Source organism: Meles meles, chromosome 10 (genome assembly GCF_922984935.1).
Source record: "Meles meles chromosome 10, mMelMel3.1 paternal haplotype, whole genome shotgun sequence".
NCBI lineage: Eukaryota > Metazoa > Chordata > Mammalia > Carnivora > Mustelidae > Meles > Meles meles.
Window position 1 is genome coordinate 64,439,312 of NC_060075.1, and position 26,479 is coordinate 64,465,790.

General features: G+C 36.8%; 1 protein-coding gene across 6 annotated transcripts in view; it reads right to left on the reverse strand.

Moving 5' to 3' along the window:
- PHF14 (PHD finger protein 14) overlaps positions 1-26,479 on the reverse strand; it is a 206,284-nt gene that overhangs the window by 170,625 nt on the left and 9,180 nt on the right. For all 6 annotated transcript variants that reach the window (XM_046020322.1, XM_046020321.1, XM_046020326.1 and 3 more), the window contains exons 3-4: positions 25,540-26,333; positions 17,915-18,059 (exon numbers count right to left, since the gene is read on the reverse strand). In XM_046020322.1, coding sequence (XP_045876278.1) covers positions 17,915-18,059; positions 25,540-26,333 — 939 coding nt within the window. The remainder of the gene's footprint in view (positions 1-17,914; positions 18,060-25,539; positions 26,334-26,479) is intronic.

Consider the following 26,479-nt stretch of genomic DNA (forward strand, 5'->3'; position numbering starts at 1 on the left):
CTAGACCAAAGTTCTAACATGGTATAACCACTCTGATACCTTTTAATTAATGACTAAATACATTTTAAGATCTTTTTCTTTCCTCCATGCAAAACAAAATTTAAAGTACTATAAAACAATGTTTAGGGGCACCTGGGTGGCTCAGTGGGTTAAGCCTCTGCCTTCAGCTCAGGTCATGATCTCAGGGTCCTGGGATCGAGCCCCACATCAGGATTTCTGCTCAGCAGGGAGCCTGCTTACCTCTGTCTCTCTGCCTGCCTCTCTGCCTACTTGTGATCTCTGTCTGTCAAATAAATAAATAAAATCTTAAAAACAAACAAACAATGTTTATTTCTTGGCACCTAGGTGGCTCAGTCAGTTAAGCATCTGCCTTCAGCTCAGGTCATGATCCCAGGGTCCTGGGATCAAGCCCAAATTCAGGCTCCCTGGTCAGTGGGGAGTCTGGTTCTCCCTCTCCCTCCGAACCTGGCTCGTGCTCCCTCTTTCTCAAAGGAAATAAGTAAAATCCTTTTTTAAAAATAAAAAAAACCTTTGGGGTGCCTGTGTGGCTCAGTCGTTAAGCGTCTGGCTTTGGCTCAGGTCATGACCCCAGGGTCCTGGGATCAAGCCCCACACTGGGCTCTTTGCTTGGCAGGAAGCCTGCTTCTCCTTCTCCCTCTGCTGCTCCCCTGCCTATGTTCCCTCTCTCACTGTGTCTCTCTCTGTCAAATAAATAAATAAAATCTTTAAAAAATAATAATAATAAATAAAAACCACCTTTATTTCCTTCTACCTACCTAATTCTGAGTAGAAGATAGATTATGAAAAGAATTTTTCATTTGGGTACCCATATAAAATAAAATTATAGCCATATAAAACCTGCTTCATACAGTGTTTTCATGTTTTCAAATGTGTAGACATAAGAGACATGTTTCTACGCCCATCTGATTAGGAGTCCACCTCTGAGTAAAACATGCAACTTGCATAAATCATATTTGTGGAAAAATAATATAAACTGTGTTTACAGTTGTTTTGAATTATACAAGGGTATGGATAATCCAAATCAGTGGAAATTTTCCCCATTCAACTTGTCTCACAGGAGCAAAAGACCTGCAGCCTTCCATCTTCTAGAGTTATGTAACTTTGGACAAATCATATCTCTGAGGATGAGTTAAAATGATCTACAAATGAATTTAACAATTTCTCTCCTAAATTAGTTCTCAATATAGAAAAAAAAATAGGAGCCCAAAAATTGTTATTTAAAAACTTAAAACATTTTTTCTGTTCTTAACATTTTATCATTAAGGCCTCTGATATTTATTCACTTAAAAAAAAGATTTTTTTAAAGTAATACTGTTGTTTATGAGAAAAGATGTAACAAATACGTCCTAAAGCATAACAGAACCAAAGTGTCTGCTGACTTATAAAGTTCAAATGGTTGTAACTTGGACATACTTTACTACTCAATTAACATTCATAAGGATACATTTTTGCATATACTAAGAAATAAAAATGGTCTAGGACTAGTTAATGGCAGACTGAAAATAAATGGGAGGAAAACATCTCTTAGTAGACCTTATCTCATTTAATGCACAGCAGCTAAACGGAAGAGTAGCTGCTGGCAAATGTCGTGCATTACCTAATGCTCTATCATGTACTATGACACATATGTGACATTTTTCTTCAGACACAGTGCAATCAGTTTATCAGGATAACCGACATCACAGTCAGGGGTACCCTGCTATTACAAGTCAGTTACAAGAATTTGTCACAAAGATGTTTATGCTATGTGACAAGTTGGAACTCTTTGATCTCAAAGAAAAATTTATCTACATTTAGATAAAGTGAGTATTCTAAAAAGTAATAAGCAGTGATTTCAAATACTATCTTTTAGCAAAATCTCAACTTTTTATTATGCTTAAGAATAAGTATATTTAGGGATGCCTGGGTGGCTCAGTCATTAAGCATCTGCCTTTGGCTCAGGTCATGATTTCAGGGTCCTAGGATCCAGCCCTGCATTGGGCTCTTTGTTCAGTAGGAAGCCTCCTTCTCCCTCTCCCACTCCCCTGCTTGTGTTCCCTTTCTTGCTGTGTCTCTCTCTGTCAAATAAATAAAATAAAATCTTTTTAAAAAAGTAAGCATATTTAGGGGTGCCTGGGTGGCTCAGTCATTAAGTGTCTGCCTTCAGCTCAGGTCATGATCCCAGGGTCCTGGGATGGAGCCCCACATCAGACTCCTTGCTTGGCAGGGAGGCTGCTTCTCCGTCTCCTTCCCCACCCCCCGCTTGTTTTCTCTCTCTCTCTGTCAAACAAATAAAATCTTTCAAAAAAGAAAGAAAGAAAGAAACCAGCAAGACTAGCTTCCTATTGTGCTTTAAGAAAATTTCCCTTTCTCTGGATTAATTTTATATAAAAATTCATTTTGGAACTTAAAAAGTTCCAAAAAAGAGCTAAAGATCCACTGCTGTAATTTTATTTAAAAGGAACATTCTATAAACAATGAATAATAACCCAAAGTTACAAAGTACATGAAAGGGTGGAAAAAATATTTGCAAGAATGGAAAATCTCCATAACACATATAGCAGTGAAAGGATTAAGATTAGAATGGAAAGAATTCCAGTAAATCAATGAGGAAAAAGACATGCAAACTTATTAAGAAATGACAAAGGAAATGCAAGGCAAGTAACAACATAAAATGCAAGTGGCCACAAGATATCAAACTTCACTTATAATAACATGAACGCATATTTTAATCAAGTGATAATTTCCAAAAGATTGAAAGAAAATTTACTAATACGCAGTTATCAAGTATTTTGTACATTGTTGGTAAGAATATCAACAAATACAGTCTTTTTGAAGATCTTTCTGGCAATTCTGTCTCTTTAAAACTTAAAATGTACTTACCTTTAGATTCAGCAATTTCACTTCTAGGAATCTATCCCACAGAAATTATTATATGATTATGACACATATCTGTTAGTACTATATACAAGTGAAAAACTTAAGAAAAATAAAGACATCACGGTTGAACCATTCTATAGCTAACTATGTAACATTAAAAAGAATAATATATCCCATTTGTACTCACATGAAAAGAATCTCAATATTAACAGATTAACATATGAGTGAAATAAAGCAAGTACAGGAGGGAAAGTCCCATGGTATTTACTCATTTATTTAGAGACAGAGACAGAGAGCATGAGCATATGCATATGTGTTCATGTATGTACAAGGAAGCCTGCACAAAAGGTCCCCTGGGAAAGGAGCTCTCACTGGTCAAATTCGGACAATTTAAATATCAGAAAGAGTAATCTGGTAATAAATGATAATATCTGAGAGCACAATAACAACTGAAAAGAAAAAAACGGAGAAGTTCTCTATAAAACAAATGCTGCCTATTAATGTAGAGGAATGACAGAATTAAAAATCCCCATCTTGCAACTACATATATAACTGATTCTGACAGAAACCCTAATACCACTATGCAAAAGGCTATTAGGAAACAGGATATTAACAAAGTCTCAAAGTTACTACCTCAGAGATTACTTGTTACTTACCAAAAGAAAAATAAATGGCTTTAAAATGGAGAGTTCTAGGTGACACTATCTTAACTACCACCAAAAATTCAATAAACTGGCATTGTACTTTTTTTGATGTGGTATAATGAGAGGTAAACATCGACATAGTACTTTTGCCAAAAAATGTTTAAACTGAGTCTAGTTATGAGGAAAAAAAACAGACAAATCTAGATTGAGGGAAATTCTACAAGTTATTGTAAAACCTGGCTTACATTCTTCCACACATGGTCATGAACAATGCGAAAAAGACAGAAAATTTGTTTTAGGTTCAAGGAGACTAAGACACAAAAAGCAAGGCATAATATGTGAATGGATCCTGGATTGGGATCAGGGCAATACCACTGTGATAACAGAGGTATAGAGGTCACAAGAAGAGTTTGCACAAGGGCGCCTGTGTGGCTCAGTCAGTTAAGTGAACAAGTCTTGATTTCGCCTGAGGTCATGATCGCAGGGTTGTGGGAAAAAGCCCCACCCCGCTAAGCTCAGCACCTGCTTCAGAGTCTCTCTCCTCTCCCTCTCCTTCTACCCCTCCCCCCATGCACGTGCACTCTCTCTTTCCCTCTCTCTCAAATAAAATCTTTTAGAAAACCCAAAGTTTTCATATTACCAGCCATTAATTTTTTTTAATGTGTTTGTGTATCTGTATGCACACGAGAAAGCAAGACAAGTCTGGAAGAATATACACAAAGTTTAAAGTATGTTTATCTCTAGGTGGTACGATCATGGAAGATGTTTTCCTTAGCTCATTTATACTGATACGTTCTACTATGAAAATGTATTCAAGTAATATGATAAAGTTAAATGAAAAGCACCTGTATGGGGGCTAGAGAGTTGCAGAGAGGGACAGATGTGAATATAGACCAAACTGTGAACAGTAATTTCCTAAGCTACAAAGTTGAAAAAAAAAAAGAAAGAAAGAAAGAAAAAAGAATTCAGATGAAGGCCTGTAATTCATTGTTCTACTTTATGTACTTTCATATTTGCAACTTCTATCTTTATATGCTACTTATATTTAATAGGAAATATTTTAATAAAAATGATTTTTCAAATACCCTAATTAGACAAGCCAATGGTAAACACTAATTTAACACCTATACATTTAGGTTATATTTGTGGAACATAAGGAATATGAGAAGAGGGAACAGCGTAAGTGAAAGCCCTCTAATACTGGAAAAGCAAGTCATTCAAATTGGCAGGTTATGAAATCTAAAAGAGTCCTGTTGTGAGTGTAAACTTTATTCTAAAAGGACAAAATGATTTTAAATAGGGGAATAATATGAACAGATGTGCATTTCAGAAAAATCAGCCCTGAAGATAGTAGGAGAACCGGAGCAAGAAGAGGTGCATCTGTTTAGAAGTTTTCACCCTAGCTCCCATCTGCCTCAAGTCTCAACCTTCTATCAGCGTGAACCATTATTTTTTGTGTTCAGAGTTTCATTTTATCTCTTCTTGCCATGTTCACAACCACTTCTATAAGAAATAAAAAAGTCTAAACTTTTTTTTTTTTTAAGATTTTATTTATTTATTTGACAGAGAGAGATCACAAGTAGGCAGAGAGGCAAGCAGAGAGAGTGAGAGGGAAGCAGGCTCCCTGCCGAGCAGAGAGCCTGATGCGGGACTCGATCCCAGGACCCTGAGATCATGACCTGAGCCGAAGGCAGTGGCCTAAACGTCTTACCTGCCTTATACCAGAAAGCATACTTTATTCTTCATTGCCCTGGCTCCTTGCCATGACCTGTATCTGTAGCTCCCTTAAGCTCTAGGATGACAGCCACCTACCCATTCCTTTTCCCTCTCAAATTTTGCTTCCTTCATTGTGTTTACACAATGTCTCTCAAAGGATGATCTCCCCCCCCCCCGCAAGAAAATCCCAATGTACCTTTTAAAACTGTATATACTAGAGCCCCACCCCAGACCTACTGAATCAGAATCTCTAGGAGTAGTACCCAAGAATCTGTTTTAAACAAGCACCTCAGTGGGTTCTTGGTGGCTAGTCAGTTAAGTCAGTTAACCTGATTTTAGCTCAGGTCATGATCTGAGGGTCTTGAGATCAAGCCCAGCACTAGGCTCCCCACTCACCAAGGAGTCTGCCTGAATTCTCTCTCTCCCCTCCCTCTGTCCCCCACCTCACACATGCACACACACACGTGTGCTCTCTCTCTCTCTCAAATAAATAAATCTAAAAAAAAAAAAAAAAAATCAAGTACCCTGGGTAATTCTTTTCCACTATAAAATCTGAGACCACTGGAGAAAACATCAATTAAAGAAATTATTCTAAAAACCATTAATATTTATTTTGTATACCACCCAAATATCAGCCACAATCATGGCAGAAACAGAAACATTCAGGAGATTTAGACTCTGACTACATAAAAAACACAGGAATTTGCTAACAAGATATTCACAGATTCTAACCCTTACATAGGTACAGTGGCTTCAATCATTCAAGACTATACCTCTAAACAACTTATTATCCCTAATTCACATAGGTGGCAACAAAATGAGCTAAGGAAACATCACCCATGATCATACACCTAGAGATAAACATACTTTAAACTTTGGTGTGTATTCTTTCTGACTTGTCTTGCTTTCTCATGTACATACAAATATACAACAAAAGTATTTACTGATTATTTACCACAGAATAAAAAACCCACAAATTCATCAAGGTTTTTACTTCACATTCTCTTTAGAAAAATAAATAAGATTATACCCATTTTATACATACACAAAATATCTCTAAATTGTCTTACACCCAGGGATGCCTGGGTGGCTCAGTGGGTTAAAGCCTCTGCCTTCGGCTCAGGTCACGATCCCAGGGTCCTGGAATCGAGCCTCACATCAGGCTCTCTGTTCAGCAGGGAGCCTACTTCCTCCTCTCTCTCTGCCTGCCTCTGCCTACTTGTGATCTCTGTCTGTCAAATAAATAAACAATTTTTTAGTGGGTTGGGCTGCTGCCTTCGGCTCGGGTCATGGTCTCGGGGTCCTGGGATTGAGCCCCGCATCGGGCTCTCTGCTTGGCGGGGAGCCTGCTTCTCTCTCTCTCTCTCTGCCTGCCTCTCTGCCTACTTGTGATCTTTCTCTGTCAAATGAATAAATAAAATCTTTAAAAAAAAAAAAAAAACTGTCTTACAGGGCGCCTGGGTGGCTCAGTGGGTTGGGCCGCTGCTTTCGGCTCAGGTCATGATCTCGGGGTCCTGGGATCGAGTCCCGCATCGGGCTCTCTGCTCAGCAGGGAGCCTGCTTCCCTCTCTCTCTCTCTGCCTGCCTCTCTATCTACTTGTGATCTCTCTCTGTCAAATAAATAAATTTAAAAAATCTTTAAAAAAAAACATTTAAAAAACTGTCTTACAACCATTTATTTTTTCAAAAGATTTTATTTATTTATTTGACAGAGAGAAACACAGCGAGCGAGGGAACACAGAAGGGAGAGTGGGAAAGGGAGAAGCAGGCTCCCGAGGAGCAGGGAGCTTGATGTGGGGCTCGATCCTACGACCCTGGGATCATGACCTGAGTTGAAGGCAGACACTTAACAATTGACTCACCCAGATGCCCATGTCTTACACCCATTTCTAAAAAAAAACAAAGTTTATTATTCTGTGCTGAAAATATATTTTTTAAAGTTTTTACTTACTTATTTGACAGAGAGAGAGATCACAAGTATGCAAAGAGGCAGGCAGAGAGAGAGGGGGGGAAGCAGGCTCCCTGCTGAGCAGAGAGCCTGATGTGGAGCTCGATTCCAAGACCCTGGGATCATGACCTGAGCTGAAGGCAGAGGCTTTAACCCACTGAGCCACCCAGGCGCCCCTGAAAATATTTTTTACAAGAGTTATATTTTGTTTCCACAAATACAAAGTAATCTCTGCTTCAATGAGCTCATTTAATTTTTTTGTTTCAATTCAATTAGTCATTAGTTTCAGATGAAAAGTTCAATAATTCATCAGTTGCATATAACACCCAATGCTCATCACATCACATGCCATCACCCAGGGCACCTGGGTGGCTCAGTAGGTTAATTAAGCAGGTAGAGAGGCAAGCAGAGAGGCTTCCCTGTCTCTACCTGCCTGCCACTCTGCCTACTTGTGATCTCTGTCAAATAAATAAATAAATCTTAAAATAAATAAATAAATAAATGCCCATCACCCAATTACCCCATCTCCCTATCTACCTCCCTTCCAGCAACCCTCAGTTTGTTTCCTAGAGTTAAGAGTCTCTCATGGTTTGTCTCCCTCTCTGATTACTTCCAATTTAGTTTTCCCTCCCTTCCCCTATGATCCTCTTCACTGCTTATATTCCACATGAGTGAAACCATATAACTGTCTTTCTCTGATTAGCTTACTGGCTTATTTCACTCAGCATAATATCCTCCAGTTGCTCAATAAGCTTATTTTAATGAACAGTAAAATAACACTGAAAAGTAAAGACATAAAAGGAGCCTTGAAAAAGTGATTTCTAAATGCAAAGAAAAAGTCGCATTAACAGACCACAAATGAATTTAATAGTATAAAATGTGGTACAAATCATAAACACCTTAAAATTTCTCAGAACTAAAAACCAATAAGCTAAATACAATGTATTTAGAAATATATATTTTAGTGCAAGGATTAGCAGCCTATTGTTTGCATATCAAAATGTTAGCTAAGATGGAACAGAAAGTTACTCAAATGAAAGTGCAGAACACTACCAGCAGAAAAGGTGGAGGAGAAGGGACAAAAGCAGGGAAGGAGTGTGTTTATTTTGCAGAATGGACAGTTCCAGCTAAGGAGACACCCAACTAGGTGTTTCACCTGATAGGAGTGTGGTATCAGGGGTGTCTCACCTGACAGCTTCTTAGAAGAGCCAGTTTGAGCTGGGTTGGAGCTGAGCACCTGCACAAAAGTCCCCTGAATTATCATAAAGTTATCCTTAGTTCATTATAATACTAAAATCTTCTCCTACGGGTAGAGCTTTCTGCCATTTTTTGAACATATGATGTATCCACGAGCATCCTGACATATTAAGCATTCATAACTGAACCAGAAGTGCCTATATGAGCTCCCTGACCCCACCCCCAATACACTGAATATAAGTTTCCTGTACTAACCCCATGGGAGATAGTACTATAAGAGCTATCTCCCTTTCCCTTACTTGTAACAAGAAAAAATTCTTTGTTTTCAAACCTTCCTTGGGTTGTGCTCAGTTTGATGTACCAATGAACGCCTTGAAATCAGTTACAAAAACGGAACATGCAACTGACTCACAAGTCACCTAGATTTACCAATAAGGTATGATGCACTCAATATACCCACAGCACAGAACCTATAACTCACTTATAAAACGTTATTCTTTGTTCTTATTTTACATGATTTCTTTCCCTATTATGTAAAAACGGCAGACACTATAATCTGGTATATCCTTCACTTTCCTAGCATCAAATCTTACATTTAAATGTTTACAGAATCAAGGTAACAAAAGAAATTCATTTAAATAGCAATTAGTGTTTACATCAACACCATAAAGAAACTTGTGCTCACCAAATATCTCTCTTCAATCCTCTCTAGGTGGTAAAAAGAGCAACACTAGAGAGACAGAAATGCTGATGGGATCTATGACTCAAAGAAAGTAACAGGCAAGTCCCATGTGTGGGGGTGGGGTATTTAACACAAAAAAAAGAACTTCCAATTATAATTTCCAATTATTATTATATAATTATATAATTATTATTATATATTATATAATTATAATTTCCAATTATTTCGGTGGTTTATGCACATAATAGTAATAGTCAACAGAAGGCAAGTCTAAGAGGGACTCATGCATTAGAGCCCTTTGTCTCTGAGTCCTCAATATAGAGAACTGTGGGATTCCCCAGTGATTCCGTTAACCCTTTCTCCTGCTTCATTAGACTCTGACTTTTAAGTTTCTATCTTTGTAACTCTGGGAACCTGATAAAGAATATCAATTTTGTTACTTGGACATACTGCTTATGGTAAAAAGGACCCCACTAGCAGACTGCATCTGAACTGAGAGTAACAATAAATGGGGATAGGTGGAGGAGAATGACACAGCCCAAAGATGGCTCCCAAATCACTGTGAGCTGCTTGCTGTAGGGACTACTACAAAGATTCACAAAAAGGAAGGCATGAGGCTGCTTTGGTGGCAAGCTGTGATTTTGTTCTTCTATCCTTCTGAATAAACTAGCGCTAAATGATAATCCTGAAAATCACTAAGTTCAGCTACCCTGGTAAGCACTGCAGAGCTACCTCTTTGTATTATCAATGGAGCTAATGTTTTAATACGTGTATGAAACATCTTGGGATCTTTTCAAAATATAGATTCTGATTCAGAAGGATATGGTCTGTGATTCAGTATTTCTGACAAGCTCCCAGGTTATATAGATGCTACTACTTAATGCTGTGGATCCATGGACCCTACTCTGAGTAGTAACACTTAAAAAAAAAAAATTACTGAAATAGGTAAGAGTGACTTTTAATTTAAATACTATGAGCTCTGGGGGAAACTGGGTGGTGCAGTCAGTTGAGCCTCAACTCTTGGTTTTGGCTTGGGTCTCGTGATCTGAGTCCTGAGATGGAGCCTCTGGAGCCTTACATCAGGCTACGCACTCAGTCCAGAGTTAGCTTGGGACCCTCTCTCCCTCTCCCCTACCCGCTCCTGCTCATGTGCGTGCATGCTCACTCTCCCAAAATAGATGGATAAATCTTTTAAAAATAAGTAAATACTATGAGTTGTGGAACATTTTTTTAAAACTCATTTACTACTTGCCACTTAAGATGCAGCAAGAGTTCAGTTATATAGGGATAAAGACCTTAAAATTTATAATAATTAAGCAGTCACGAAAGCTCTGATTGGGACAGTGAAGAACTGACACTTCTAAGAAGCTGCTGACCCCATTTTAGGAAAAAAAAAAGAAAACTAAGAATTAAAGAGGACTAAGAAGATGGTACACCTAGAAAGAGACAAAAGAACAAAAAATCTAAATTATTTGGACCAAGTCACATGTCACTGCTTATTTTTTCAAACCAGACTTTAATTAACATGGGCTTGTAACTGTGTGATGACCCAAAAAGGGACCAAAAAATATATATACTGATCAATCTGCACATTACTATGCTAAGAATTACCATCATTACTCTTCCCAGAGGAGAAAATCAACCATCTAACCAATGAATATTAAGCAGGGGTTTTTTGTTTCTTTGTTTTTATTTTTGTTTTTCTATTAGTGGACTCAACTGATCTAAAGCTAATGGAAGATGAAAAATTCTTTACAGATCTATTAATCAATATAATTTCTTGCTGCTACTACCCAAGTATTGTCCAAAAAAACTTAAATAGAGAGTCAGAAGTATTTCCATACCAAAACTACCCCTTCTCAAACATACTGCTCAGTGATATCTGGTAAAGGAATCTTTTTAGACTAGCCAGGTAAAAACAACCTACAGGAAATTAAGTTAAAAAGGAAAAATGTATTTATGTAATGCATTTATGAAAAATACATTAATGTTTATTAACAATTCTTCCCTTCGGGTGCCTGGATGGCTTAGTCTGTTAAGTGTCCCTTCAGCTTAGGTCATGATCTCTGGGTCCTGGGATGGAGCCAGAGTTAGGCACCCTGCTCAGCAGGGAGTCTGCTTCTCCCTCTCCCTTTGCCCCTCTTCCCCACTAGTACACAGAAGCGCACAGTGGCTTGTCTCAAATAAGTAAAATCTTTAAAAAAAAAAACAAAAAACTAACACTTCTCCCCAACCAAAACAGATATTAAAACTCACCAAAACTAGGAATTTTTCAAGCTACTAGTTCTAACTCTACTAAGAAACCAAGAAAAAGAATTATATAATCATAATTACATAACAGAAAACTCCAAGATTAACAAAAGAAATGGATATTATGCTAGAGTCGAAAAACTGTAACATAATTTTTTTAAAAAACTCTCAACATTTATGTTTAATTTTTGTTTTTTTTTTTAATATTTTATTTATTTGACAGAGAGAAATCACAACTAGGCAGAGAGGCAAGCAGAGAGAGAGGAGGAAGCAGGCTCCCTGTGGAGCAGAAAGCGGGACGTGGGGCTCGATCCCAGGTCCCTGGGATCATGACCTGAGCCGAAGGCAGAGGCTTTAACCTACTGAGCCACCCAGGCGTCCCTATGTTTTACTTTTGATTTATACTTTGCACTTTAAATTTATCTAAGTTCACAGAATTCACAATACTACCAACAAAGCAATTATACCACAACATAAAGATTTATCTAAAGATGTAGAAAACTGTTCAATTTCCCCACCTAGTTTTCCTTATTTATTCATTCCACATATTAGCTGCCTCTCAAAAAACTTACAAAGCTTCACACTCAAGAGCATTAATTTTCCTTTCCTTTTTCCTTCTCCCATAACAGAAATTCTAATGAGTCAGTCTTCGAAGAAAAACGAGCAATCATTAGCAAATGCTCAAAAACATTTGGAACTTAAACTGCCATCAGAGCCAGTTAAATGAATTATTTAAGAAAATATGATACACGACTTTACAGACACAACTTGGTTCTGACTTAAGTGGAATTACCACTCAGCTTGATCATCTTATTTGTCTACCTTGACTCAGAAAGACTTTCTAGTGTTTCTAAAAAATCAGACTACCTTAGAAATAAAGTAGATTTGCCATTAACTGAGGCTTTTCACCTGAAGCATGGGTCCCATTATGAATCTTAAATAATTCTATGCATGTTAAGGGTACTAACAGAGTACCCTTTCAGAAATCTACATTTGTGTGAACAATGAATCTTCTGGGAAAGAACTCGTACTAAGAATCTAAGGTGCACAAGTCTGAATCAAAGACAACAGAACCCAAGAAGAGGGTTCACTCTGAATTGTACATGGCACTTGTTCCTGGTGGACTCGGGGCTGAGTTTTAAAGGCAAGCATTTAGAAAAGTAATTCCTTTACTACTATAGCTGTGAGACCACAAGGCCTCAGCAGCCTGAGCACCAAAACCAAGAGACAACATCCTCAAAATAGATGGGGAATTCTACATTCAAGTACCTTCAGAGAAAATGCAACTGACAAAAATGAGTAAGTAGTTTGGGAAAGGACAGTGGTAAAAAAGAAACTGTAGGCTTTACCAGCAGGGGGCAACCCTATTCAACTCTAGCAGAAGCCCTCAGGAAAAACTACTGCTGCCAGCACTTCAAGAGAAGTTTGAAATCCAAAATGTATAAAATAAAATCTCCCCGTTTTTAAATATTAGGAACCAATTCAGTTCCTTGAAACCACTGTGTTGGCTTTCAAAAACACATGCATGGTCAAAGCGATGACCTATGAAGTAGAGATAGTGCTTTCAGCATAATAAGTCAACATTAATAGTCCTGGTCACACCTGCAACACACATCAGCAATGACATTTATGGATATAAGCAGTTGTTAACATATTTGTGATCAACAGTGGTGATGAATACAACAAACACATCAGCAGCACAGCAGCTGCTTTTGATGTTTACCTCTTCTGCACCTGCTCTGAGGAATCTGAACCATGCCTAGAGAAAACAAAACAAAAAAACAAAAAAAACACCCCAAACATATACACAACCATGCTGACTCGTCTGTTTAATTCATTATCACTAATCACAAGTGGTCTTTTATAGCTGTCAGTAAAACATACATGTTTTATATATATATATATATACACACACACATATAAAACATATATATGTACACATATATATTATATACATACATATAAAACATACATGTTTTATATATATATATACACACACGTGCGCATACAGTGTTATGCCAATATTTTCCTAATCCACTTCATTCTCCCAAATAACTATTTTATACCAACCTCTGTTCCCCAATCTCCCAACATCTATCTCCACCATCTCTACTCTGCTAATGAACTTCCTTCCCATTTCACCAAGAAAACAAGAAACATTCAAAAATAAGTTGCACATGCTCTGACCACTACATCTAACAACCTACCTACATCCGCTTTCCTATATCCTTTCCCCTCTGCTTACTATGGCTACTCATATTTACTCAGTCTCTTCACTTGATGCTGGATCCCATCCCCTCTAGCCTTGTATTCAAAGCCTTAGCTTCAGCAACTGCTTCCTTTTCTCTCCTTACATTAATTGTCCACTCTCTTTCCACTGGTCACCCCCATGTTAGTATTATACTAACATGCTATGTAATCTCTGTATCTGTGATAGGCAGCCTCTAAGATGGTCCCCAATGATCAGTGCTCCTTGTATTAATCATCTTAGACTGTGACCTCCTACATTTAAGTAGGATTGTTCTGTGTGAAGAATATGCAGAAATTATAGTATATATTTCCAAATTAGGTTGTAAAAGACACTAGCTCTCTTATATGACTGCTTCTAACCCTTTCTCTCTCTGATCACTCATTCGGAAGCCAGCTGTCCTGTCATGAGAACACCTAGGCCCACATGGTGAGGAACTCAGCTCTCCAGCCAAGAGCCACCAAGTTAACAGAAGCCTATCTATAACTACATAAGCAAGCTTAGAAGCAGATCCTCCAGCTCCAGTCAAGTCTTGCAATGACTATAGTTCAGGCCAACAGCTTTGACTGGAACTTCATGAGAGACCCTAAGCCAGAATCACCCAACTAACAGTTCCAGCAAATGCTTGACCATTAGAAACTGTGGGAAGTAAAAATGCTTGTTGTTTTAAACTGATACATTGCGGGATAGTTTGTTATACAGTAAAAGATAACTAAAAGCATCTAAAATAAGAAGAAATAAACCCTTCCTCAACTCCACATCCCTGTAGCTAAGGTCCCATCATCTTGCTGCTTCCATTTATATAAAAATTCATTGTAGGGATTGCATTTAGTCACCATCTTCACTTTCCTTCTTCTATTCCCACCTGAACTCGACATTCATGTTACTAAGTTCAATGTAAACTCTCAATTGTAATGATGTTTTGTTCTGCTTGAGAATATTCATTTCGCTACAGAAAAACAAAATGAGACAGATGAAATGTATAGGTACAGATAAAACAGGTATGCATTAAACATGGACAGAAAGACCAAGAAACATTTAACATTCTTGAAGCACCTAGTTACTACATATACAGAAGACACAGAAGAATCAGAATATACTAAATGTATATGAGACATAAAGAAAACAATATTCATGAGGTCTCAGTATGGCCACTCATCAGTTATACCTATTCTGGCTCCATGTGTCCAGAGCCCAAGAAACATAAAACCCATAACTATTCTGTAGGTTAACTGGAGAACTAAAGCTGTAACCAGGCATACTTGTCTCTAGATCTGTCCAAGAGAGTGTGTGTTTGACCCAGGGTAGTGTCCATGTGGGCTCTGGTCCTCAGAACCATACTACCAGCAGCGAAGGCTGAAAAGGCAGAGAGAGGTAGGACATACAATACAAACTCTGTGTATCCCAGGATTCAGGTGATCCTTCCACCAACTTGTACTCTATCATGAGCATGTTAACTAATTTCGTATTTTTCTCCTTGCTTCTTTCCATGTATTTTACACTTATTTAATAAAACCATGTAATTAAAGCATCTTGTCCATGAACCTTTTTCCCTATAACTTTTGGGATGGCTTGCCTGGTAGCGTACTTGGGAGTCTACCATTGCATTAGGGTAAGTGGCCACATGACATAGGTCTTTATCTGACTCAAGAAACAAAATTTAACAGTTACTCACTTTCTCTGTTTGAAACATTTTCCTTACTTAGCCTCTGGGTCATTACTCCTGGTTCTCCTCCTGTCCCACTGGCGATGTGATTCCCATCTCCTCTGAAGTGCTAGAACCACTTTACTACTCCCTAGATAGCATATCCAATTTCACAGCTTTATATAACATCTACAGGCTGATGAGTCCCAAATTTTTATCTCTAGTCCCAACATTTTACCTAAACTCCAGACAATTTAAAAAATCAAAAGTTTACTATCTATCTCAAAACGTTTTCCTCTCTTGCATCATTGCAATGGTCTCTGAAATGATTTCCCTGATTCCCAACTTAGAACCACTTCAGTCTACTTCCAACCCAGCAATCAGAGTAATCCTTCCCAAACATAAATCCAATCATATTAATCCTCTGCCCAAAACTCATAGGTCTTACCACATCCATCAGCATCAAATCTAAAATCTACGACCTGCAAGGCCTACCTGGTTTGCTCTCATCTTTACCTCCACCACTTACCAGCTGCTCACTTAGCTCCTGCCATGACATAAACACTCCAACTGTGTTCCCACTTCAAGATCTTTACACTTCCTACTCCTTCTTCCTGGGGTGCTCTTTCCCCAAAGAGTTGCATGACTCGCTTCCTAACATCCTTCAGGTCACTGCTCAGTATCACCTTATTAGAGAGGATTTTCCTCCTCACCTTGCATAAATACAAACTTCCACCTGCCCACTCCTCCCTGCAAATCCACAGCATTTCCAATACTCTTTGTCCTGCCTTATTTTTCTTCATAGTTCAGACTATCATCTGATATGTATGTATGTATACATATGTAAACATATATATATAATTATTTATTGTTTTATTTTTTCATTGCTTGTCTTACTAGATATTAACCTCCATGAGGTCAGCAATTTCTACATTGTTTATTTTATTTTACTTTACTTGTCTAAAATCTACAGAATGCCTAGCATATAGAAGGTACTCAACAAATATTACTGAAAAGACTAAGTGAATGAGTAACAATAATAGGAGACATTTCCACTGTAAGCCTTAGCACCAAGGAATGGCAGCTTTATATGAAGGCAAGAAGGTACTGGCTAAAGAAGCATAGGCCCTGCAAGTCCCATAAGCCCAGCAGACTCCAAGAACTATTGAGAGAAGGGCTGTAATACCAAAAGAGGAGGTAAGGACAAGGCCATAGAAAAACTCTTCTGTGGTAATCATGGCCCTGCATGAAAAAATTAACTGACAGGAAGAAATAATTTTACCACAGAGAAATCTGGAAGATACCCTCTCAACTAAGTGATAAAAGTAACATCACCAACGATGGGAAAAGTAAGTACTATATGCTTCTTAATATGATAAACTGAAAATACAATATAACTTCTATGGCATTTCTGCCAAAAGCATGTCAGCTGAGGGGTGCCTGGGTGGCTCAGTGGGTTAAAGCCTCTGCCTTTGGCTCAGGTCATGATCCCGGGGTCCTGGGATTGAGCCCCTTGTCGGGTTCTCTGCTCAGCAGGGAGCCTGCTTCCCTTCCTCTTTCTCTCTGCCTGCCTCTCTGCCTACTTGTGATCTCTGTCTGTCAAATAAATAAATAAAATCTTAAAAAAAAAAAAAAAGCGCATGTCACCTGAATCTAACCATGAGAAAAGAAAAAAGAAAAAATTAGTATTAAGGACATTCTATAAATGAACTGGCTCGTATTCTTCAAAAATGCCAATGGCATGAAACACAAGGACTCAAGAAATGTTCCAGATTAAAGGTAACCAAATAAGACACAATGACTGAATGTAATGCATAATCCTGGATTTTATTTTGCTAGAACAGACATTACAGGAATGATTGGCAAAACTGAACATAGTCAGTAGGTTAGATAGAATTCAATCAATGCTAAGTTCCTGACTTTGATAATTATATGGTTATGTAAGAAAAAGCCCTTATTAATACACACTGAGGTATTTAGTAGTAGAGGGGGATGCTTTATCTACAGTTTATTCTCATAGAGTTGAAAACAAAATTGTTGTATCAGAGAATATAAACAGCAAAATGTTACCATATGGGAAATCTGAGTGAAGAGTATATGGAAATTCTTTATAATACTCTTAAAAGTTTTCTGTAAGTCAGAAATTATGTCAAAATGAAAAAAAAATTAAGTGAAAAAACAAGCAAAAAAAAAAAGATTCAAAAATAACTGGAAAAATATTTTCCATATATTATAGTAGCTTCTATTTCAGATTTTAAAAGATAATCTCCCCCACACAAGTTTAAAATTAAAAATTATAGCCGTGAAACAAAAACTGTGTCTCACTAGATTCAGAATGTAATTTTTTAAATAACATATTCTACCATTAACATACTACATTTTTTCCTATATCTAAATTTCATTTAAAAACGAGAAACAAATGCCAGGAAGAAAACTATCATAACACTGACCTTCAAAGAAATACTGTGATTTCCATGTAATAGTATTTCTATTTCAGTTATTTAAAAACACATGTTAAATAAACATAATCCGGCAAATAATACCCATTACTTTGAGGATTCAATATGTCCTACTTCAACTGAAAAACCATGAAGTACTACACAAAAACCTTAGAACAGTACAAACGCAAAACAGTTGATTTTATTTATTTAAATGCAGTGTCAATAAGCTGTTTCAAAAAGGAGACAAAACAAAGCAAAATTACCTTCATGGACTGTAATGCCACAATTGTCACACTGAATTATTTCATCAGCATCCTCGCTATTATCTCCAAGACAAACACAGCAAATCAGAATGTGGTCCATTTTTTGAGAACTCCAATTTTGACTCTTCTCAAGAATCAGCGAGTCCTAATATTAAAACATATCAGAAAATCACATGATTAAATTAAAAGATAATTTTAATAACTATAATTCTCAAAGTTATTTTATGCATTTCTAAAACTATGCTGCATTCTCCATTGTTTTAGTAATTTAGTTTGAAATTTAATAATTCCAAAACATCTGAAAAGTCCATCTGTTTATCAAATGGTCCTCTAAGCACCCTTTAATTTTTATTTTTCCTGCAAGACCCATATTCTCCTCTTTAAAAAACGAAAGAGCAAGCTTGCGACTAACAACTCTTCATCTGCTTTACCATTCTGGATTATAGTAAGACATGGTTCCTACACTTTGGAAGCTTATAATCCTGCCTTAAGGGAGACAAGACACACACATATCAAACAGGAAAAAAATCAATCCAAGATAACATATAAGCAAATATGTATGGGATGGTATATTTACATACTGGCATAATTACAGACTGTATAATCCTTAACTGCTGAGGAATTCAGAAGTTTTAGGGTCATCAAACTACTGGATGATAGATTCAAGAGAGCCTACATAGGCATATCTGTATATACAGGCACAGAAAACCATTTAAAAAAGGATCCAGGTTGTCTAGTTGATAAAGCGTGAAGTACTCTACTGAAAGTTTGTGTCAAGAAATAACTAGTATAGGGTGCCTGGGTGACTCAGTAGGTTGAGTGTCTGCCTTCAGCTCAGGCCATGATTCCAGGGAAAGCCTCTTTCTCTCTCTGCCTCTCTCTCTCTCAAGAATAAATAAAATCTTTAAAAAAAAAAATCTAGTACAAACTGATAATAAGATACTGACTAATAATATAAAAGGAGAAACAAAGATATAAAGATAAAATTTCAAGAAGGAAAAGAGGTTTGCTTTGTTTAATTTAAACTGCATTACAGATTTAAATGGCTAACAATGATTCTTATATTATTCTTTTAAACTGACTAATATCTATAGGTAACATTTAGAGTCATCATTTCATAGCAAACTATAAATGACATCTGAATGACCCCTGAACATCCCATCAATAACATTTTTTTCAATTCTGTGCTATACACCTAAACTTACAACTGATCTATAAAACAAATCAGAAAAAATGCAAATCAGAAAAAAAAGCAAAGTCAAATAGGAGACAACGTCCATGCTCTAGAGAATCCTAATACTTTAAAATTGTACATTTTGGGTTTGTTTTGTTTTAGTTTTAGTTTTTTTGCTCCTCTTTGTTATAAAACCAAAGTGGTTTGGGGCTTTGGACATGAGTACCAAAAAAGGTAAAAACTTCCTAAGAAGAAAACTCATGTTTTATAGTACTTCGGTCCATTGAGCGAAACAAAAATCTACCCAAATGTTCACCCCATTGGCTATGCTTCAAATTTAAGAGCATTTGACTTAAAGTCTAATGTTTTGTGTTTCATTCTCAGTTCTCACTTAATAACTACTGAACCTCGAAGCTACAGTTTTCTCATCTGTAAAATGGGATGGCAAAAGTAATACCTACCTGCTGAGATTGTTGTGAAGATTAAGATAATTGTATGGTAAAAATGTTCCTGAGATATACTAGGTACTCAATAATTATGTTCATTTCCATTCCCCTTTCCTAATTCTTGTAGGTGGTTCAAGAAGAGGAATATGAGCTGACCATTTATTATACTGAGGAATCTTCCTTGGAATCCCTCCAAAAGTTGTAACCCTCAATGAGTACTGCTATTTTAAATATCTCCCATGGCAAGTCCAAAAAGACTTTTTTCCCAAAATACCACATCTAGGTTAAAAATCACAAACTAGAAAATGATCTAGCCAACAACCTCAGTTTGATGATTGACAGGCTACTTGTGTAAAATGGGTTCTGACAATGCTTTTCGGTGGAATTACAACTAATGAGCGTTTGAAAAAAGGTTTATCCATGTGGAGAACAAGTAAATTTCTATGGATCAGAAAAACAAGCATTAATAGGTAGCTGTAATTCCATTATTTTCCTGTTCTTCCATTTTCTTCAGAAAAAAATGTCTAGATTGTATATCTATACCAACTTCACTCTACACATACCATCATTTAGAGGCAGAGAAAACAAAATCAACTGGTATTTCTGGGAGACCCATCATTTGAGAGTCTTACCAGAAATGTAATGCAGAGAGAGAAATGGGGGGAACTGAAGCCCTACTAAATGACTGACATAATGCTTCTGGTGGGAAAATCTTAGTAACACATTCTCTTTTTACCAAAGTTTTTACCAAAAAATATATTATTTGAAAATTTGGTTTTCACATAAAAATAGATATTGGGAAAGTAGGTTTTGAATGGCACAAGAGTATCACAATAGAACTTTGATATTATAGGGGCGCCTGGGTGGCTCAGTGGTTTAAGCCGCTGCCTTCAGCTCAGGTCATGATCTCAGGGTCCTGGGATCGAGTCCCGCATCGGGCTCTCTGCTCGGCAGGGAGCCTGCTTCCCTCTCACTCTCTCTGCCTGCCTCTCTGCTTACTTGTGATCTCTCTCTGTCAAATAAATAAATAAAATCTTTAAAAAAAAAAAAAAAAAAAAAAAAAGAACTTTGATATTATATAATAATTTAATGGAATCTACGGCAATTAGAGGAATAAATGGGGCACTATAGTTGTAAGTCAATGACAACTTTTAGTGAACTTATTCATTTTTTTTTCTTTGGGATTTAAAATTTACACCTAAAATAATAATATTGTCTAATGCGCTCCATGGGTTTAGTGCTCATTTATTTATGTATTCTACAAAGATGATTATAAATACTATATACAACAGGATAAATTCTAAGTTTTATGTATGTTTAATTAAAGGGAACTCCTGAACACTTCATGCAAAACTAGAATGAAAAGAATCCTTATAGCTCTGAATATGAGAAAAAATTAGTACACCAAAGAGTTTGAGCAACAGGTCTTCCTCTAAGTTGTTTTTTTTCTTTCTTTCTCTAAGTTTTTTTTTTTTTTTTTTTTTTAATATTTATTTGACAGAGAGAAATCACAACTAGGCAGAGAGGCAGGCAGAGAGAGAGGAGGAAGCAGGCTCCCTGTGGAGCAGAGAGCTGGATGTGGGGCTCGATCCCAGGACCCTGAGATCATGACCTGAGTCGAAGACAGAGGCTTTAACCCACTGAGCCACCCAGGCGCCCCGCTTTCTTTCTCTAAGTTTTTAAAGAAAGTTAAATTCTCAAGAATCGGAAGTAATTTTTGCACAGTATTTTGAATGGTCTTTTTATATATTAAAGCAGTTGTTTTAAGGGCACCTGGGTGGCTTAAGCTGGTTAAGCATCTGCCTTCGGCTCAAGTCAGTGATGCCAGGATCCTGGGATCAAGTCTCACAACCGGGATCCTACTTGGCAAGAAGTCTGCTTCTCCCTCTACCCCTCCCTGCTGCTTGTGCATGCTCTCTCTCTCTCTCCAATAAATAAATAAAATCTTTAAAAAAAATGCAGTTCTGGGGTGCCTACATGGCTCAGTTGGTTAAGTATCTTCTTCAGCTCAGGTCAATGATGCCAGGGTCCTGGGATCAAGTCCCACATCGGGGTCCCTGCTTAGTAGTAAGTCTGCTTCTCTCTACCCCTCCCCGCTGCCTGTGTGCGCTCTCTCTCTCTCTCTCTCCAATAAATAAATAAAATCTTAAAAAAAAAAATTCAGTTCTGGGGTGTATGGGGGCTTAGTCAGTTAAGCATCTGCCCTTGTCTCAGGTCATGATCCCAGAGTCCTGGGATCTAGCCCTGCATCAGGCTTCCTGCTCACCAGGGAGTTTGCTTCTCTTTCTCTCTCTCTCTCTCTTTCCCTCTGCTCCTCCCCACTGCTCATTCTCTCTCTAGTAAATAAAATCTAAAAAAAAAAAAAAAAGCAGTTGTTTTATTTTGAAATGTGTAAAAAGCAACTGATATTTAATAAGTCAGAAACCACAAACAGAAGTAGCTATTTATAAATTTTGGCAAAAATTTAAATTATCAAAAACTGGATGACAATTGCCATTTCTTCACATGCATTTAACATCTTATAATCCATTTAACGCAAGGGAGTCTTTTATGAAAAGAAACCAAAAAACTTCCACCTGAAAATTTCTATTGATATAATCTTGTCAAATATTAATCCTCAATCAAAGCTCTAGTTTCAAAGTCCTGAAAATGCGAACCATTCTCTGAAAATACTACACTACCCATCCCCAAAAGATTTACTTCAGAAAACCAAAAAGCAATATAACATCAATTAATCTCATTAATTAAAGCATCAAGATAAAAGTTTGAAAATGGCACGTAACCATACTCCAAGGTGATTGTTCAGACCTCACTAAATTCAAAAAATGTCATAATTCTATAGGCCAAGGGAAATCCCCATATGTAGAAAATGTAGGTTTATCAAATGTTCAATTATAGAACAGTAGTTCTCAAGGTGTGGTCTGTGGGTCTCTGCTTCATAGGGTCCACAAGTTAAGGTTATTTTCATAATAATAGTAAGGTTGTTTTCGCCTTTTTCACTCTCTCTCATAGGTGTATGATGTAGTCTTCTAGAACTAGACGACAGGGGATAGGGTCATCAATCTGACCACTTGTGTGCTTTCGTATGTTTTAATTTTTTGAAATTCCTGAGTTTTAATTTGAAAGTAACAAAAGCTATAACCTACATAAATACAACTGGGGTTCTCAGTAATTTTTTTTTTAAGAGTGTAAAGTATCCTGAGACAAAAAAGTTTAAAAACTACTGCTCTAGAGTATTTTCAAGGCCTACAGCATAGGCATGTTTAGTCCATTAAGAATCAATAAACGGGGTGCCTGGGTGGCTCAGTGGGTTGGGCCTCTGCCTTTGGCTCGGGTCATGATCCCAGGGTCCCAGGATCGAGCCCCGCATCGGGCTCTCTGCACTGCTGAGAGCCTGCTTCCTCCTCTCTCTCTGACTGCCTCTCTGCCTACTTGTGATCTCTGTCTGTCAAATAAATAAATAAATAAAATCTTTAAAAAAAAAAAAGGAATCAATAAACGGTCCCCCACTCAAAAAAAAAAAAAAAATCAAATTCCCTAAAAAACTCCAAAATTATTGAAGTTTCTGGACATCACTTACACTTTACATTTCTTGTAAAGAAATGATGAAACATCATTTCTTTACAAGAGCACCTGACATAACAGCCAAGAAAATCTGCTGTTTATAAACTAAATATAATTCAATTACGTATTTCTAAAACCACACTTTCAGCTAGTTCTACTACAAAGCAGTATTTGAAAACATAGAGAAAAATAAAATTTCAAATATAATCAAATATATTTGTATTAACTAATTGATAATTGATACCTTGATGCCAAAATATCATTACCTAAAATAACCAGGAAGATTAAGATACAAACAATGGCCATAAAGAAACAAGAATTACCTTTAGTCATCTTTACAAAATCAAGAGCATATGAAGAGGAAATTTAGAAATGTAAGATAAAATAATAATCTCAATTAGTTTTTATTAAAATTTGTTAGCTAATTTGAGTGATAAATAGAAGAACCATCAAAAATTACTAGTGTTGGGGAAAAACAGTTACCAAGATTTCAGGTAGACTATTATTGAGTTAAATTAACTTTCTATCAGTCTTCTGTATTTCGGCATAGGGTAAAACAAAAGGAAAATTAACAGAAATTAACACAACAGAAATTAGTTTAGCTACTATAAGAATTAAATTCTTAACAACTTCATCGAGGCACATTTCCAATAAATGCTCTGCAATCACATTCCTTTGGGACTTAATCTAAATATATGAAGTCCCATTTTTTAGTAAAGTCTCTCCTGGTAGGAAAAAAAAAAAAAAAGACAGCACATGTGGCCTTCAAATGCATCATAAAGGACAGTCTACAACCTCCTAAGCAATGTTATATATTACAGATTATTAATAAATGTTTAAGGTATACATTTTACCTGTGAATTTTCTAACCATCTGCAGGTATTCCCCACACCATCACATAAAATCTAACTCTGACTTTATTACTAGCCAACCTACTTCTGTGAATGTCAGGCTAATAAAAATAAAGAAAATAATGCTACCAAGGTAAACTTATTCAGTAGATATAGACTATTAAATACTATAAAATGAACTGGATACAAGCCTACATCAAACATGAACAACTGAATTTTCCATATTTCTAGTTCCCTAAATTGGCACTGGGAATATGGAACTGTTTGTGCTACAGAATTATAAATACTATATTATATTCCAAATGACAATTTCCCATTACTTAAAGATAAGAATTAGGATAGATAGCACTGGAGGCAGACAACATTCTTCATATGAAAGCGGATAACCTAGAAGTTAACCAATGTTTATAATTAAAATATAACATGTTTCATCACTACTGACATATACGGCCCTCATAGCCTGTTACTTATTATTTTGGCAAGAAAAAAAACACCCAGTTTTTAAATGAAACTTACTTAAAATAGGTAATCACTGCTACGTCAAACTTGTGAAGTAGAAAAAATGTAAAAGAATACAGAATAGAAGGAAAATCCTTCTACCGTTTAACCTTTTCCAATGATATGAGAAAACAAAAAATAAGTGCTTGCTAAAGAACTGAATTTTTGTGACAACAAATACACTAACAGAAATGACAAACTTAATTATTATAGTTCTACATGTTGATGTAACAGGTACATCTACATGTAAGACAACAACTCAATCTTGCTTTTGAAGAAAAACATACACATAAACACACAGACACAGAGACACAAATGTGTTTGACTGAAGAATCTTGAATGTTGCATCTTGGGCCCAAAGGATAAACCTAACTTTCGGTAGTAGAACTTCAAGTGGAAGAACTGAATCATTACTGTAGTTTTAAGACAGAAATGTTTGTTTTATGATACGAGTGTTTGATTTTTCTTTTTCATTTCTTTGTAGAGAGAACTTATTCACTAAATATATGTAAACACAGTTCTTATTTACTCCCATACATCTAAAGCAAAGACTTGGTAACTATTCAGATGATGAGTGCTATGTCTGGTAAAGGAATTAACCTTAAAATGAATCACTAAAAGTCTGAGGCAATCATTAAGCTTTTTGTTGTCCTGCTCTGAAATATTCTAGAAGTCTAAATTTTCATGTGGATAGGACATAGCTAAGTTGAAATAAAGGTGACCTTTGTTTTCATACTCCAGTCAGCACCATTCAGCAGTCCTATGAAGAATGGAGTGAGAGGACAGGAAAGGGAAAGGAAAACTACTATATCCCTAGTTTATGGATATAAAAATATTTCTCTAACTATAAAGACTGTGAGCTCCTTGAGGCCGGTGATTGTGAGCTCCTTGAGGACGGTGACAAACAGTAGGTACTCAATAAAGGCTGGTTGACCAAATGAATAAATGTTACAGTTAGGGTGCTCATTCACTCCCACAGCTGTCTATCAATAGGATTTCAAGGAAGCTACTTAATATAACGAGTAGAATGGTTTAGAGAAGAATTCCCTTTTCCCCAGACAGACAGATATCATAAAAATTGGGTTGATCTACCTCATTACTCTTGCTTTGAGATAGTGTCAGGCTATCATTGGTCAGTTCCTCATCATCAGCACTGTTTCTGCTAAGAACTTTACTCTTCTTCTTCTTGCAACCCCCTTCACTGGCAGGGCTGCTATGATCTTCATCATTGCCTTCATCATTCTCATCCTCATCACTCCCACTTCCCTCATCTTCATCATCTTCATTGTCTCCATCACTTCCTTCTTTCTGAGATGCAGATCTCCCCTTTCTCTTTACTACAGTAGGTCGCCAATCATTGTCATCTTCGCTGTCATAGTCATCCATATCATTCAGCTCTTCCATGGAAACAAAATCCAAAAGTGGTCGATTTCGACGAAGGTTCCACTTTTTTGGCTCACTGACTTGTTCCTCTGTAGTGGTTGCTGCAGTGGGGACTGAAGGAGATGTGTTAACAGCAGGACTTGTGGCTGGTGTGGTGGCAGCAGCAGCAGCAGCCACATTATCAGATACTGCTGCTTTTTCTTTATCCTCTCTCTCCTTCTCTTTCTCCTTTTCTTTCTCCTTCTCTTTTTCCTTTTCCTTCTCTTTCTCCTTTTTCTTTCTAGGTCTTTCTCCATTTTCTTCTTCCTCCTTCTTTTCCATTTTAATTAACTGTTTTTCTGATGACAGTATTTCTTCCTCTGCAGAATTTTTAAGTTGTTCCTCTTTTACTTTAATATCTTCATTCAGTTCTTCTTCTAAAATATTTTCTTCAGAATCACTACAGGAACCTTCTCCACTGTCCTTTGAAGGATCTTCACTTCCATTACCACTCCCTTCAGAATCTGTTGAAAATATGAGAAAAAAAAACCACACATATGTATATACATACACACACACACACACAACGCTGACACAAATAAAACCACCAAAATTTGTGAGTAACTTGCAAAACAATATAAACAAATTTAAGTCAAAGAATGATAGACAT